The sequence below is a fragment of the Gadus chalcogrammus genome, chromosome 20 (assembly GCF_026213295.1).
Source record: "Gadus chalcogrammus isolate NIFS_2021 chromosome 20, NIFS_Gcha_1.0, whole genome shotgun sequence".
In the NCBI taxonomy this organism is placed as follows: Eukaryota; Metazoa; Chordata; class Actinopteri; order Gadiformes; family Gadidae; genus Gadus; species Gadus chalcogrammus.
In genome coordinates, this window is record NC_079431.1 from 5,696,837 (window position 1) to 5,714,388 (window position 17,552).

Genomic DNA, 17,552 nt, shown 5'->3' on the forward strand with positions numbered 1-17,552 from the left:
TTAAGGCAAAAGGTTGCCTTTTGATTCACCCCAACGAGCACAGAATAATGCATTGCAATGAATGGCACTGCATCGAGAAGTCGGCTTTGCACAGTGAATGGCTTGTTTATCTGTATTAAGGGAGATGGTAAATTGCTCATTGTGGTACACAACTGCTTCCGGAAAAGGTGTTTTATCAGAAATAGATAAATAATAGTACACCAGTTGTACCATTTGTGTGTGTGTGTGTGTGTGTGTGTGTGTGCTTGCGTGCGTGCGTGTGTGCATGCGTTTGTGCATGTGTGTTTGTGTGTCTGGTCTGTGTGTTTGTGTTTGTGCTAGAGATTGTTGCTTGCGTCATCCGCGACATTGTGACTTATGTCAATAATATGAATGATGACGCCCTCAAAGTAAAACCATCAATCATATCGATAATGTGAATAATGGTGTGCATTGGGAGTAACCTCAAGCTGATACTATTATTTTTATGAATGATTCGGCCTCGGGGTAGTACATGCATTGTTCGAATAAATAAAATAAACTTTGCCGCCACGGACGACCGCCATCATGCCATTAAATAACAGCTGCGGTATGAAGGGATCTCTTTGAAGCAACAAATGGGTTTTCATTTACTTGAAAATACCTCATGCACAATCGTCTAGAGCTGTGCGGTTTTCAATGAATAATGATTTGCAAATATGCAACAAAACGATCATCAGTTTATCATTTTGTTGCATATTTGACACCTAATATTGCATAACATTTACGCAACTGATTTGCCTGATGGGACAAAACTCAACCTAAACACAGTTTGGATCGATGTTATATGGCAAGCTAGCGAAAGAGGAATGAGGTCTGTGTTTATTGAATGTGAGGCGCAAAGTAAACATATCTGAGACATGCTTGCAATTTACTGAACTACAACCTGAAAAAGCCTTTATATCTTTCCACATACTGATTTATTTCAGACAAAGAAGTGTGGTCTTTATATTTTAGGTTAGGTCAGTTCCACAACTGATAAGCCATCGCTAGTGCGAGAACCAGCACAAACTATCCAAACCAAAAAATTATATGAAGCAAATGCAATAAACATAAATTGTCAAGTTGTGCCTGATGTTGGATTAAGAAGCATGTTTGAAAATATTATTTTTTTCAGTGGCTTATCACCAAGGTTACACTGATCTCAAATGCTATCATCATGTAAATATCTTGTTTACATCCAAGCGTGGACTACAACTTTTGTAATCAACAGACGACTACCATAATACAACCAATGTATAAGTAATTCATTGACCTCAGCCATAATTACAATTAAGCAAAGAGCATTTTAATTATCACGCTTACATTACATCGAAGCAATACGCTCTCCAACTTAAAGAGAATCCTGTCGTCTGCTCGATATAAGAGGTAGTATCGACCCCCGAAATAAACAAAAGGCAGAAATGTTATTCAAATTACACTGCTGTTTCCCGAACTGGACAAAGATTCAGTGCATGGTGCGGTTCTGCCTATGTGTTCTTGGTATCCTTGATTTACCAATTAGGCTGTCCAAGCCTTCTAGGGCTGTAATTAAGGGTTCTTTATCTGCCAGCTGCCTGGCTGGGGAAGATCCTATTGCACTTGATTTCTTCCCCCTGATTCCCACAGTTAAGAGGGGCCACAAGAGACAGCATTATTGAAAAAATAGACAGGCTAGAGTTGACAAAATGAAAAAAAAAAAAAAAGAACAATCATGTGATGGAAAGACATGATTTATTATAATTCAATATTAGTATAAAGACGTAGAAGACATAGGGACAATTTTGAGTTGAGGCTTTTAGGCTTCCAAATTGATTTTCCTAGACTTGGCAAAGTTTATGTAGCTTTCAAAAGCTTTCGTCACGTGCAGCTACAAAGGACAACAATACAAATCTGAATTCATCAATATGAATTATTCCTTATTATTGATACATATTGATTATTGATTCCAAGTCTCTATAAAAATTACAAATAAAAATAATAAAATTATTTTTCAGACAGTCCCTGGCAGGCCCCCCAGCCCAGCTACCTTGATGATGCCTCGGATGTGCATCTTGGCGATCATCTCTGCCGTGTAGAGGAACATGAGAAGCGTGTCCAGCGTGAAGGTCACATACTGCAGCGGCGGGTAGTGCTCGAACGTCTTGGGCGTGTTCATGCACACCGAGATCACGCTGAGGATGGCGCAGGCGCGCAGCAGCGTGTGCACCCACTGGCAGCGGGCAAGGAGTTGGCGAAGGAGATGAAAGGACCGGGTGTTGGAGGGGAGAGATAATGGGTTGGTATTCAGGAGAAAAGAGAGGGATTGGAGGAGGGAAAAACTTGCTAAACTGCTTTGCTTGACGGCATATTTGTTTTTGGACATTTCATTAAATGTGAGATTTCTAAGAGCACACACTTGTTTGTGTACTTACAAGCCTATTACCGACTAATTCAGTTCCACCGTCTCGCACGGCTGGTCATTTATTAAATTTTCGAGGCAAAGTAGATAACAAGGGAGAAAACACACTGAAGTGTGACTTGACTTGAAAGGAGAAAATGGATCGGGCTGACTGAGCACAGCCACCCAACCACTCACTGGCTTGTTGATCCAAAAGATGTCAGCGCTGTCTGCGAGGGTCTCGTCGGGCCCAAAGTCCGTCATGGGCTGGGCCTCGACCCGGGAGCTCTGTTTCCTCTTCAGCATGCTGGGGCTAGCCGTGCTATACAGAGAGTGGATCTGACCGAGGGGGAGAAGAGTGGGTGCAACACACACAGTGACCAGGGCTGACAGGAGACACAGGGAACTCTGGCTGCATCCAAGTCCGAGCATTTACATATGCTTATACAGTGAATTCACTAATGTTTACTGTGTGTGGGCGATTCTTTTTTTAAACAAATGTAATCTCGAGCAGAGCCATTAGGCTTGATTTATCTGCAGACACATCGACAAAAACAATTGAACTGTTACTTAAACACTGTTGGAACTGAAGAATGCATGGGCTTAAAAAGCTGGATACAACTGGATAAAGCACTTAGCTTTGGAAAAGGAATCTTGAGTAAGTGCATAACGCACAATAAGCGACCCGGACTTGAATGGACCAGAACAGAAGAATAAGTTTTGAGCAAAAAAAGAAAAGAAAAAATAAGAAATGTGTTGCTTTGTTAAATGGCCACCGTGATGAACAACATGGCACACATGAGACACTGAACGAGTGTATTCACGTCGGAACAGCACCAGTAACTTACCACTAGTAATCCATGGGTGTCACCGCATTGAACACAGTGGTGTCAATAGGCTGTGCACAACTGTCGGTACAGTATGTGTAATTGAGTTTAACGTTGGTGTTATGTTGTGTTTTTTTTGTGTGAGGGTCATTATTTGGATGGGAGTGTGCAAAGCAAACCTTTGCTGATGCTTTTGTATGTGTGTGCACTTGTTTGCATGTGAGCTTGTGTGTGTCAAGCTCACAAACCAAAAGTAGGGGCAGCTTTAACAGAAGAAAAAGAAGAAGAAATGACACCTTCAATGGAGACAAAGCGCACATACCAAAGGGAAAAGTAAAGCTGAAATTGCTCCACCACTGCACATAACATGCGATCAGGCATACCCTGTAAATAACACACGACAGTTAGTCAACATCATGGCATATATGGTTTACAATACACTACCAACATCTACAGTATGCTCATATAGACAGGAATGCCCACCATGTCTGACACCGAGGCATATATGCGACACGTTCTGTGAGTGAGTGACTGAGTGAGTGAATAAGGTGTCGTGGGAAAAAAAATGGATGAGCTTCAGAGAAAGGGATCACATGACTCACTGTGAGGCTCCTCATTGGTGCGTTCATCCCCAGAGTCACAGAGGCCAACCAGAGAGAGAAAGATATGGAGAGAAAGACAGCGAGAGAGCGAACCAAAGAGTGGAAGATCCTTGGCACAGAGATCCTGTTGCAGTAGTCAGTGAGTGGTAGAAATCAAAACAGTATTGAAAAGGGGAGGAGAAAGAGAGGTGACAAGTACAAAAATACAAAACATTAGTCTATAATATACCAGTAGCAGCCCAACAATAATGCAGATACATGTATTATATATGGGTATTTATCAATGATATTATGAATACATAATGAGTTTTATAAACTTATTTTCCCTAACTTTCTACTATAGTGTTCCTACAACAGCTACAAATCATGGCATTACAGATTTGAAATATCAGGCAGACAGATTCCACTTTGAAAATTGGGGCAATTCACTCCTCTAGACTCCTCCAATGTACTCACAACTTATTTCAACCTAGGCATAATTTAGGTAAGCTCAGAAGAATACCATATTTTGAGGTGCATTTGTAAATGTCCAATTCTGTACAAGCCCATTTGATTCCAGCACAAAACCTGGCAGGATCAGAACAACGTGTTAAGACAGACAACCTGAGAGACCAAGCTTAACAGCTTTGCCCTTTCTCTATCATTCTCTGCCCCCCGCAAGAAAAGGAACTGTCCTACAGGCTGCAAGCTTCGTATAGTCAGAAGCAATTTGCAATGTAATTGCTACACTTTGCATATGCTGGTAGGGAATTGAAGAAGAGTGAAAACAAAATTACAGGGTGTAAGTGCTATAATGTGGGTGTAAGATGGCAAAGACTGCAATTATTTTCCCATTTGGAGAGAGGACATATTCCTCACGGGCAGGATGCAATCACTGGGCAGATTAATTGTAACTTTGAATATCTGCTAGCTTTGAAAATACTATCTGATACTTTGTCAAACTTTCTTCATAGGAGTTTATTTAGCACTCAAGATGTATAACATAGCTGTAGCTGTCAAATTATAAGGGAGTAATCAGTGGACTAGAAAAAGCTAGTTTAAAACAAGGACCACGGGCAGAACAAGGCCCATCACAGCGTTTCAAATGGCAATTATTCTAATAAACTCAAAGATACGTCAACAGAGTATTGAACAAATCAACATGGTGTATTTAATGCACACACACACACTAGAAAAACTGTAGTATATGTCACTTAGTAATAATGAGCAGATTGTACCAATTAAGTGACATATGTGCATGTGTGTGTGCATGTGTGCGCGTACGCGTGCGTGTGTGTGTGTGTGAGATATATACCAAAGTGTTTCTAATGTAGTTTGGGTGAATGCCGGGCAAGAGAGCAAGCAGGCCTTGGTGAATGCTTTGTATATCCAGTAAGAGGAGGGTCGGACTGAACCCCAATGTGTTTGTGTAATTTGGCTGGGATGTGAATAGCCCTGGGCTACAGTATAGGAATATAACCTACCACAGACCAACTGAATAATTAACAACACATTGAGAAATCACACCCAGTACAATGGTGCCTTTAATATATGGAGGCCTATGCAGACTGCCAAGAAACAGGATTACTGTGTAATTATAAACACAATTATTACCCTGCCTCTAACATTAGCACAAGTAAGTTTGCTAATAAACACAAACATGAAAAAAACATTTGAATAATTAAACACCTTCACAATGCACGGACTGGAGTAAACCAGCAATAATAAGGCTGCATTAACCCCATGAATCAATCAAAAAAGTTTTTCACTGCTGTACATGACTGAAGTGACATTGCCACGCAGTAAGACCCACATTCGTGGTATGGACAAGATGAGCCTGGATTTGAAAAGTCATGCCAGAGGGCCAAACTTATTATTTTTGCTTGGCAATAATATCCATTCCATGATAACTGTTTGAATGGCTGAATTACTTTGGCCATTACGTAGCATAGTGAATTATGTCCACCTATCCACATTAGTAATGGACATACGACTGATGCCTAGATTATGTTAAAACATCTGATCTGGTATTTGTAGGTGCAAGCGCTAAAAATGTAGTGTTTGTAAAACAAAACATATAACTTGCAAGGTGAGCTAGCCTTCACTATTAAAGCACAATGCACATGTGTCACATCATCTGTACAGGGCCTGGTGCCGGCCTAAACAAGGCAAGGCCTTCAGCACCATGAGAAAGCATCATCTCATCTTCATGTTGTATCCAGAAGAAAATATGCGACGCAAAAATGACATTCATAACACGACGTCATTCACAAACCCAGCGAAACAACACCTAATTGAAGAGACCCCTTGCTCGTCCGTATGCTTATGGATAAACGGACACCATCGACAGAACCACGGTTACTATGGAAACGGATGGGAGCTAAGTCACCAGGCTACATCGAAGATAAACACGCAGAAGGACACCTCGTATGTTGACAGGAGGCTAGCCGATCCCTCAACGTCTCCACGATAACGCTTCGTAACCTTGCATTAGTATAAAGTGACCCTCCGAACATTAACAGTAGGAGGATATTTGGCAAGGCCTACTAGAAACAGCAGCGGGTAGCCCCGCACTACACGTATCACTTCCTGGATAACACCAGCACCCGGGAAACGAGCGTCTCGCGCATCCGCGAGAGAAAGGCGTTCGCTTGAGCAAAATAACAGGAAGGGCGAAGGGTCGTATTCGAAATATATTGTAACACTTACGTGAGCTATTGGTCCCCTGTTGTTGTTTTTTTTGTCGTCCTGCCCATGACATCAGCTGTTTTCCGGGGTATTATAATCATGGAGGTGTGCGGCGGGAGCGCGCGAGCCGCATTCACATCAGCACCAAGCCCAGCAGATGCAGTTGTAGCGCGCGTCCACGACAGTAGCTTATGATGATACATGGGAAGAAATGCCATGTTTTTTTTACCTAATGAGAAATGCCAATGTTTGTTTTATCATTAGAGCTGCAACTTATTCAGAACATAATGTTGTTGTTTTTTATAGCGGAAATTATACTTTTTAAATAGAAGAAATGGATGGGGACATCTCTCTGTCTTCACAATGTGCAAACCAAAAAACTGTAGGGCTACACTAGATTATTGATTATCTTAGGCTATTAATTGGTTAAGTTATTAGCCTATAGAAATATGTCAACATGACTAGAAATCCTTCTTGCAAGATGTAAGCTGCTTACAATTCTCAATCAAGTATTTTACAATCATCATCTAAATAAAAGACAAGAAACCACGCATATGTGTGTAGACTGTTGCATTTATCAGTGCCCAGTTCCACCCATTAGATGTGAAAAGTGAGCTTACTAATAATTATGAAAATATAATAATTAGAATGATAACTTATAAAGCATTAGCTGATAGTACTGACATTTCATTACTTCTTTGGAAATGATTAACTTGCAGTTATATACTGCATATTGAAACATACAGCTTGCAAATCCACAGCAAATATTTTCTTTCACTTTTTAAATTATACTTTTTAAATAGAAGAAATGGATGGGGACATCTCTCTGTCTTCACAATGTGCAAACCAAAAAACTGTAGGGCTACACTAGATTATTGATTATCTTAGGCTATTAATTGGTTAAGTTATTAGCCTATAGAAATATGTCAACATGACTAGAAATCCTTCTTGCAAGATGTAAGCTGCTTACAATTCTCAATCAAGTATTTTACAATCATCATCTAAATAAAAGACAAGAAACCACGCATATGTGTGTAGACTGTTGCATTTATCAGTGCCCAGTTCCACCCATTAGATGTGAAAAGTGAGCTTACTAATAATTATGAAAATATAATAATTAGAATGATAACTTATAAAGCATTAGCTGATAGTACTGACATTTCATTACTTCTTTGGAAATGATTAACTTGCAGTTATATACTGCATATTGAAACATACAGCTTGCAAATCCACAGCAAATATTTTCTTTCACTTTTAATGAACCACGGTGGTGGTTGTTTCATCTAACTGTTCCCAAGTGTTTGAAGTGGTATCCCCTTATAAAAATAGTTTGCACATATAAAAAAAGGGAAAGGCCAAACTCAAGTCATAAATAAATACAATTTTATATAAGAAAAGAAACCTCAACAGAAACATTTGTCTGTTTTCAATCAGTTCTCCAACTGGTGACTAAACTTTTGGTTCTGGCAGGTTCCCTTTCCCACTCCCAGCCCAGGACTCTGGTCTTAGAGTCAGAGCTAATCAAAGGCACTTGTACGGAGCACACTGCCGACCTCTTGTAGGCTTTAGGCCAGATTCAGCCAGTTTTTTTTTCTTTCCTCTCTTCTCCTTTCCTTCTATACCCTTCCTATTCCCTCACACCCTCTTTCTCCCTGTCTGCTTAGAGAAGAAAAAAATTGAGGGAATTCCATCAAGTCATTTGACTTGAGGTTTTCTGTGGGATTAACCATGCACAGCGGGGCTTTGGTGCAGTCCATGTTTGTTCCTCTGCTGCTGATTCTACTGTCCGGTGTCGAGGACAGTTTGCAGCAATCTTTGAGGTGGGTTTTCACTTGTTTCGCATTTGCTTTTATTTTCCCTTGTCTCCTCGGGGAGGGAGCAGTAGAGAATGGACGAAAGACAGAAAGAAAGGAAGGGGTGAGAGGTACAGAGCTCCGCTGTCAAGGGGAAACTTTTAGAGAGGAAAATGTGGTCAAACATTTGACTGTAGGTTGTTCTTTGTTGTGCTATTTCTCGGCGTGGCTTTGCCTTTCGGCTTTCAAATGACTGCAACTGCAGAGAGGAAAATAAATGTGCTTTAACGATCCTATAGGAGGGCATATAAAGCAACCCAAAAAAGAGAAAGATTCAAGGGTAATCGTTCAAATAGTACATCAATGCATACCTGCATCTGTTGTATAAATGTGTATGAAAGGTACATTCCTGCAAATTGTGTGAAAGATGACAAAATAAATTTGGACAAAAGTGTAATACAAAGGAGTTATGTGTCAGATTCCTCCACCGTTTGTTTTATAAACCTAAACATAGAGTGTGAGATCTGCAATCTGATGCAGGGCGTGTAAACTTTACTCAGCTGCAGTAAGGTACAGTTTACTGAAAGCAGGTGCACGGGTTCACGGATGGCGCAGGGGTCTGTGTTGAATAGACCTCCGTTCTGGTGTTGGAAAGGACAATGCGGCTGAACCAACATGTATTGTTCCACTGACAGGCAGACAGCTCCTGGGAAGCCAGGTGAGATGGTGTGAGGCTCTGTGTGCACTCAGGCGCAACTCAAACCCTGTTTGTTCACTAATTAACTTACAAAAACCGCCTGACAGTGGGAGAAAAAAGGGTAGGTGTGTGGGTAGGTGTTTGCTGTTACATGAAGTTAGCTTCACAGGCTAGGACTCCACGCTGGATTTGGTCCTTTTTCAAAAAAAGAGCTCCACTGATTCCCAAACAGGAAAGCGGGCCTGGGTAGGAATAGAAAGGAATGTCAGAAGGCAACCAAATGAAACAAATCTCGCTGAGTGAGCCCTTGGAGTAAAAACAAAGCAGCAGAAACAGCTGCGGGAATAGGCTCAGGCGATCGTGCTCTCTTTGATTTATTACCATGATGCTTTACTCTCCATTTTGTTCCCACCTTACTTTGAAATGTTCTTCTTTTTTTGTTGACGTAGAGAACACAGCATTTTTGTACAGTGTATTTCTTGGTCTTTATTTTATGTTTTTCACATTTTACATTCTTAACCATGGTTACAGTTGCATGCAACAAATCAATTCATCAGTTTCTCTCTGAAATATTTTTGTTTTCTCTGTTTACCAATACAATTCATACATTCTGGAAACTGTAAAATATCAACCAATTAAGTAATGACGGCAAGGTTTATATGAGGTCCCACCCCCTGAATACATCAGTATACCATGCATTAGTATATCAGTTGCCTTGGAAAGCTTTGGACAAATGTATTCATGAGATCGAGATTATCTTCCTAAGCAGGATGCTAAACCTCCAGAGAAAGAGAGAAAAAACAGAGCAAGAGGGGACAGAGGGAACGTCTGGTTGTAATTACAGTGGTAAAACTTTACTCCCATGTCACCTTGAACCTATACCGACTCTATAGGAGGAACTTTCAAAGGAAAGAAAATAGAGAAGTTCACGTGATTGGTCCATTTTTATAGTCTCATGTGGGACAATCTTTATTCATCAGCAAATACAAACATTATGGGTTCCATTATTGAAATTGCTCTGTCTGGTGATATAAACGAAAGCCTACAGTCAGCAGACAGAATGGATCAGATGTTGAACTTGGCTATAGGGAGCTAGCACGTGTGCTGCAATTGAAACCGTGCGCTTTGCATTCTTTTCTCTTCGTAAACATTCCCACCAGTCATGGCACTGAGCAGGAGTTTTGTATTCCAGTGAAGAGAAAGTTTCGGTTCGAAACAAACTGGAACGACAAATCATTCAGTCATTTCTTATCGATAGGGATCGTAGAGATATGGAGAAATAGACGTGGCTATAGAAGTAGACAAATACTGGCCCATTCCTCTGATTGAAAGTGAGGCAACAAAAACCCATAATATCGGGCTGACTTAATTCCCATTAATTCGTAAGTCTATATGGCACTAGTGGAGGCATTACCACCAGTCTCCATTACGTACGACCGCCTCAAGCTGTGAGCGGGTGCCTGGAACCCTGGTAGGAATTCCCTGCAACACACAGGAACACATTGCAACAAGTACAAAATAAAAATAACATTGCAACGCTCTGCCTTCCAGCACAAACTTGAAGCAGCTCTGTTGTAATATTTCCTTCTACCTTTCCCTTTGTTGTATGCTGATTGTGTCCCATCATCCCTCTCTCTCTCACTCTCTCTGGCTCTCTCTCTCTCTCTGTTTCTTCCAGTCAGGGTGCATGTCGGTTTTCCACGGAGTCCTCGCAGCGCCGCTGCCGGACGCCCGATGGCAAGATCTGCGGCGGACGGGGGGACTGCGAGTGCGGGGTCTGCGTTTGCAAAGCGACGGAGCCCGGAAAGTTCTTTGGGCCGCGCTGCGAGTGCCACGACTGGTTGTGTGCGACGTACAACGCCAAGGCCTGCAATGGTGCGTGCGATAATGATGTCATGATACACACACACACACACACACACACACACACACACACACACACACACACACACACACACACACACACACACACACACACACACACACACACACACACACACGCAGAAGTAGTAAGGGAGTAACCAGGTCAAAGCACGTTCAGGTCCTTTTCTTGTGTTTGCCTTGGCGTTTCTCAACGGAAACTACTAAGAATGGTTGAGTTTCGACGTAGTGGGGAATACTGGCTGTGATATTGAGCAGCCATGTGTGCAGCACAGGCACACGCGGGGCTCCACGTGTTCCACCCCTGACTGGAATTCAGATCATCTGGTGGTTAGTGAGCAGCCAGTAAGTGATGCAGCAGATCTCCGGGAGGCTGAGGCCGGGCCGGTGTGGCCGAGCTGACAGACCCTCCAGATGCCTTTTTAATGTAGTCCTTCTTCTACTGCCAGGTGTGTGTGGGTGAGCAGGGGGGAAGGGAGCATGATATAAGATATTTTTAAAGTAAAAAATTTCGTCTTTGAAGATTCCACCTCATTATTTTAGTCCTGTATGGGCTCTTCTAATGTAATAGAAGAGTGAATCAATCGAATATCAAGACTGGTCGTTTTTTGCTTACCTGCTCCCTCACTTTCTCTCTCTCTCTCTCTAAAGAAAGAGGGAGCGGGGTAAAGAATCCATGAAGCCACTTTGAACCTGCTCTGCCCCACCAAGTCTTACTGACAGCATGTCTCGTAAAACTGCAGACCGCCAGCCTTCAGTAACCCTTAAAACTCAAAAACCCAAGGACACACTGCAAACAGAGAGAAGAGTGTTTGAAGATATATATATATAGATATATAGATTTATAAATATACATAAATATATCGATATGTATACAAATTTGTAAGACTCTTGAAGCAAACCTGGGAGCCTCTTGGGGCGCTAGGACCCTCGACAACAAAAGGTGTGTTGCTGTGTTCTTTTTTAATGAAAATCAGTGTGTTGGTGTGAGTGTGTGCTGGCCTGCATGTGTGTGTCTGTGTGTGGGTGTATGCGTGTCTGTGTGTGTGTGTGTGTGTGTGTGTGTGTGTGTGTGTGTGTGTATGTGTGTGTGTGTGTGTGTGTGTGTGTGTGTGTGTGTGTGTGTGTGTGTGTGTGTGTGTGTGTGTGTGTTTGCATGTATGCGTGTGTGTGTGTGTTTTTAAGTGTGTGTGTGTTTGTGTGTATTTGCATGTGTGTGCGTGTGTGTGTTTGTGTGTATTTGCATGTGTGTGTATGTGTGTGTTTGTGTGTATTTTTTTGGTGTGTGTGTCTGTGTTTGTGTGTGTGCGTGGTGTGTGTGTGTGTGTGCGTAAGGGAGTGTGTTGGATGTAAGGGGGAGGAGTGATTTATTTGGGCAGACAGGTTGGCTGCTGCGAGCACCTCATTATGGTTCATCGGCCTGGCGAGGAGGAGGCCCTGCTTCGGCCTGATAATGGGGTTTCACTGTTACACACACACACGCACACACACACACACGCGCACACACACAGCAAATGGAACATAAAGACGCATCCAGAGAGGGAATGCAGACACACATCGCCAATGCATGCACTGCACACTCTCCCATTTGGAAATGTACACCCGCAGCAGCCACGGAATATATTTGTCTGAATCTGAAAGCAGGGGGCATTTTAGCCTCACCCAATCATCCAACCTCCAGCCCAACGGGCCTCCACCCCATCCACCCCTCCACCCACCTCCCTCCCCAGCCCGGCCGTCTCCGTGGCCCATGCAGTGCTCACTGGGTCTGCTGTTTGAAAGCGCCAGCCAATTTCTCCCCCTCCAGGAGTCTCTTATCTCCAGCTCTCACAAATGCCCGTTGATAAGATCCTATGGATTTTCCGACTGAGGGCTAAAACTGTGCTGGGTCATTTTTTTTTCTTCCAAAGACATCATCTCTGCTGGCATTGAGCTGTTCTTTTAATACGCTCTCTGCTGAGTCTGCCATGCAAGGTTGTATGCAGGTCACATGATGTAAAATGGCATGATGGAAAGATGTGGGAATAAATTTAGGAATGGGAATTTTTGACTAATTGAGGATTACTACTGCACCACTCCAGATTAATAATGTAATGTCTTATCTCGGTAAACGGGTGTTTGATCTTCCTTGACCAGTCGTGTTGCTCTGGGGTGGGGATGGGTATGCGCACAATTAGCTAACAGCGGACACAAACTAAGCAATAACTTGTAAATGTAACTTTTGCTGTAGCTCCTGGAAAGACGCACTAAAACGTCTGCTCAGGAGACGTTCAATTCAACAAGCTAGATCTGCCAATGTAGAAGTACACTTATTCAATTCCTATTCCGAAATCTCTATCTTGCCACTCGCAAATCACTTTCTCTCAGGTAGAACATCTTGGAACAAATATATTGAATCGTAACATAATCATTGTAATCAGGGTTATGGCCCTTTCAGTTTTTGTCCTCCGGCCCGGGCTCTGTGCCGTCTCCCCCAGAGAGGTTCTGCTATAACATAAGTGCACTGCTGGATCCGAGACTACTATTCCACAAACCAATGTTCTATCCTATGTCTGCTGTGTTAATCCTCCCTGCTCGCTGCCCTCTATGCTCCGGGAGAGATATGATTTTGTGTTCATTTTGTTCCACTAAGAAAGGAGAGCCAAGGGTAATGGCTGAGGGTTGCAAAGCACCGAGGGGTATTTGGGATGTCAAAATGGAAAGATTTCCATTTCAACTGGAAACCCTTTAGATTAAGATTAATCTTTCTCCAATAAGGGGGGGGCGGGGGGCATTTAATATTTTCCAACAAGCATCCCAGCCTTTTTAATGATTGTATGCTAAACAGACCCTAAATATGCCTCTTTTTACAGTTTTGAGTTCATTAAAGCGGTAAACGCCGCCCCGACATTTCAGTTATGTTTGATTCGTCCAAAAGAACCACACAGCTATCCACCCACACAACCAAAACCAGTCTGAGTAAGATGTTTTTGCAAATATGTTTAATAGGACTAACACAAACCAACGTCAAATAGGCTAGTGTTCCGCGCCGTGTGTTTGTCTGTGTGTGTGTGTGTGTGTGTGTGTGTGTGTGTGTGTGTGTGTGTGTGTGTGTGTGTGTGTGTGTGTGTGTGTGTGTGTGTGTGTGTGTGTGGTTGTGTGTCTGTTTGTTTGTGGCTGTGTGTCTGTTTGTGTGTTTGTGGGTGTCTGTCTCTGTGTACACTTTAAGGAACTGCGTTTAGCATTGGGATCTTAAAAAACAAAAGCGACCACCCATTTTTTTCTTCTCTGTCTCTGAGTGAAATAATGACCTCCAGTCACATCTGTTCCCCAGCTGTGCAAAGAACCAAGCTTCTTGTCATTTCATCTGTCCATTGGTGTTTGAATAGGTTGCTGTTGCTTTGTTTGTTTTTTCAGCCTGTTGTCTGCCCGAGAAACAGCCGCCTTCCTGAGACATGGCGCCTCCAGACTCCACAATGCTTTCCTCTGAAAACTGATTTCTGCTCGACAAGATGTCTTTACAGAATACCTTTCTATTATTCCACAACTGAAAGCTGCATGGGGCATTTTTAGTGTCATACCTTAATCAATCACCATTTTCCTCACATTTTTCTCTGTCTTTCACTCGTTCTCTCTCCCTCTATTCAATCTGTCTCATCGTGTCTCTGTAAGTGGAAATAGTTGATTTCTTGTTCCCTCGTTCTCTCTCTGATTCTGTGAGTACTGGCCTGGTCCGTTCCCCACTGTTAGATCCTTAACTGGTAGAACACCCAGCACCCTGCAGACAAGCAAAGGAATCGTTATAACCAAGGTGTCCGCCATTCCTGCAATGGTACAGGCGTAGCACCCAAGCTCATTAGAGTTATCACGGCGAGGAATGATTTTAATAGGAGTTTAGTGCCACATATATTTGAGGTGCGAATCAAAGTTTCGTCGTGGGTGGAACTTTACCGCCCACTAAACGCTTAAATTGGGGTCAGGTCAAAGTGTCTTCTATCCTGTTCATCGGCAAGCCCTGCTGCTGATGTGTGCACAAAAGCCAACTGTCTCCTGACATTGCAATCTGCTACTTGATGATCTGAGACCACTTGTTCATGTCCGTTTCTTTCTCCACCCGAGCGAAGCACTCGACGGGCCGTGGCACATCACGCTAGAGACCAAACCGTGTCCTTTTGATTTGGATGCGTGGGCTTTGTGTGTGGCTGCACCTCTTTTTTTATGATTATGTTTCCGTCTTGACTTTCTTTCTTCCTCGCTCTCCCGCTCTCTCTCTCTCTCTCTCTCTCTCTCTTTCTCTCTTCCTTTCTCGACACACACACAAACACACATACACACACATATACACACAAAATCTCTCCCTGGTGGTGAGTTTTTCCTCCAAAAGCGATTCAATTTGTTACCATTGCCTCAAGCATCTCTCCCCTTCCAGAGCAAGAGGAAATATTATGTCAACTACACACCTGGGACAGTCAGCTTATGGCCGACGTGGGTTCAAACCGAGCGCTGTCCCCTGTCCTCTCTGACCCAATAATGACTGGCAGCGACTGCCTTCCCAGAGACACCATTACAAGGCATTACGTCAGAACTCTCCCGGCTCTCCTTGTTCTTTTGTTTGCATTTCCTCTGACATGTTGTGATGATGTGCTATAATTCAGATGTGCGGGGCTCTCTAAGAGGTGCCTGTACCGTGTGAGTCACCTAATGGTCGCAGTGTGGGCTGCAACCATAAAGAATTGCACTCAAGACGGCCCAAGGTGAAATGTGTTTCAGATTGGGCTTGATTATAGTATCCAACAGCCTTAATGCGAAGCCGAAGGGAGCTAGCACTGCTTACGGCCCCCACGTGCACGTGTGGATTGGTGCGGTGACATTCAATGTCTGTGCGCATTATTAAAGCTATATGCTTTAAAAGTCTTTTGATATGTGTATAGTGCAGAACCCAGGGAGAAGAGATGAAGGGATGAAAGGCGAATGCTCCCACGCAGAGGAGTTATTACCTGGGACAGGTGTCTCCTAGATGTGGCCCGCAGAACAAGAGATGACACGTGCTGTCGTTTCACGCTCCACGAGGCACAAGGCGAAGGCAGGCGAAAGAGGGGAGTCATTACTCACTACAATGGATATCATGTTGTGTGAAGAAAATGATCCAAACAATGTAAAATGGGAAATGTCATTGAGATAGGAAGCCTCCGGGGTAGAAAGATAATTAGCTCTGGGGATTTTATTGAAATTGTATTATTGACAATGTTTTCAAAAGGACCATTGTGGAGAATGGTGAGGGAGGCTCAGAAGTTTAACATGAATTAATATGTCATTTGTTCAATGTCCTGAAAATGTCTCATGATCAGGGAATTTGAATTATGTAATACGTACTCAGTCAGAATATACTAGTTAGTCACTGAGCAAACACTTTGAGCCAACGTGAGTTCAGTGAATTCAGATGCAACAAGGAGCTATTAGGGGTGAGGTCTCCCTGTGATGGCAGAGCCAGACCTAAATTGTATTCTTTGAATTGTTTTTCTACATGAATTGTTTTTTTCCGAAACATGGAAACTGGGCCACATTTTAAAAGAAATATCAACCAAGATACATTAACAGTATGTTCCAGACAAAGGACATATTTACTTGCCTATCTCTCTCTTTCCCTCTAAGTAAACACACACAATGTTTACCACATAGCAGGTGGTGTTGGTGGTGACACCCAGACCCTAGACCCTGAACATTAGCCTGTCGGATGACTCACCGCCCCTCTCCTGCCATCGACGGTTTATCATGGTTACGCTACATCGCCTGTTATTACCGCCACAGCTGCGGGCACCGATTTACCCTCTCCAAACACCCCCATTGGCTGTGGACCGAGAGCCGGTCGTAACTCAATTGGTCCCGGCCGTGTCCGTCAGAGCAGCGTGGGAAGGTCCCAGGCATCCCTGAGCAGTTTTGAGTTATACTGCTCCAGGGGAGGCAACACAGGAAAGACCCGCAGCGTGTGGACGGACAACCCGCTACCAACACACACAGACTCGCCTGCCCACCGGATAAATAGGATCCAATTTATGTGTCAGAATGATTGTGAGGCTGGGATTAATGGGGGCCGGTGGGAGGAGGTGACATTGTAATATCCTGTTGAATTAAGTCGGGGTTTAGAGAGCTAAATCCTGATTTAGGTCTACGCCTCCAATCCCTGGCTTTAGTATGATTTGATTATCATTTCTTATTTATTTTAAATTTCATGTACACTGAACCCAATTTTGGGATTCCCAATTAATTTTTATTCTTTATGGTCCACCAGCCTGTGATGAAAACGATCGAATAATGCATTGAGTTGTTATTAATAATAATAATAATAATAATAATAATAATAATAATAATAATAATAATAATAACAATAATAATAATAATAATAATAATAATGATAGATCACAATAAGTGGTTTGGATCTGCATCTGTATTGCCAGATATAACCACTGTTTCCTCTGTAACTCGATTGTTGACGTGTTATTCAAATGGAAGCCATATTTCCGAGGCTGTGGAGCACTTATGTTGACACCTTCCTTTCTGTCAGCTCTTCTCATTCTCACTTGCAACCTGAAGAAGCAGGTGTAAATGAGAATAAATGTGTGAAACAGAAGGGTAACAGCATGGGACACATCCTACTCACAGCAACACATTTTTTTGGTACAAAGGAATAATAAAGATATAGAAAACCTCTTAGTCAACCTCTATTTAGGG

The 17,552-nt window shown here is 42.7% G+C and overlaps 2 protein-coding genes across 2 annotated transcripts in view; one reads left to right on the top strand and one right to left on the bottom strand.

Annotated features, from left to right (window-relative positions):
* The window catches only part of nalcn (sodium leak channel, non-selective), a 70,224-nt gene extending 65,786 nt beyond the window's left edge, over positions 1–4,438 (bottom strand). The window contains exons 1-5 of the mRNA XM_056580279.1: positions 4,263–4,438; positions 3,807–3,930; positions 3,527–3,588; positions 2,576–2,716; positions 2,027–2,209 (exon numbers count right to left, since the gene is read on the bottom strand). Coding sequence (XP_056436254.1) covers positions 2,027–2,209; positions 2,576–2,716; positions 3,527–3,568 — 366 coding nt within the window. The 5' untranslated portion in view covers positions 3,569–3,588; positions 3,807–3,930; positions 4,263–4,438. The remainder of the gene's footprint in view (positions 1–2,026; positions 2,210–2,575; positions 2,717–3,526; positions 3,589–3,806; positions 3,931–4,262) is intronic.
* A 3,556-nt stretch (positions 4,439–7,994) lies between these two features.
* itgbl1 (integrin, beta-like 1) overlaps positions 7,995–17,552 on the top strand; it is a 37,588-nt gene continuing 28,030 nt past the window's right edge. Inside the window, exons 1-2 of the mRNA XM_056580233.1 lie at positions 7,995–8,293; positions 10,642–10,838. Coding sequence (XP_056436208.1) covers positions 8,202–8,293; positions 10,642–10,838 — 289 coding nt within the window. The 5' untranslated portion in view covers positions 7,995–8,201. The remainder of the gene's footprint in view (positions 8,294–10,641; positions 10,839–17,552) is intronic.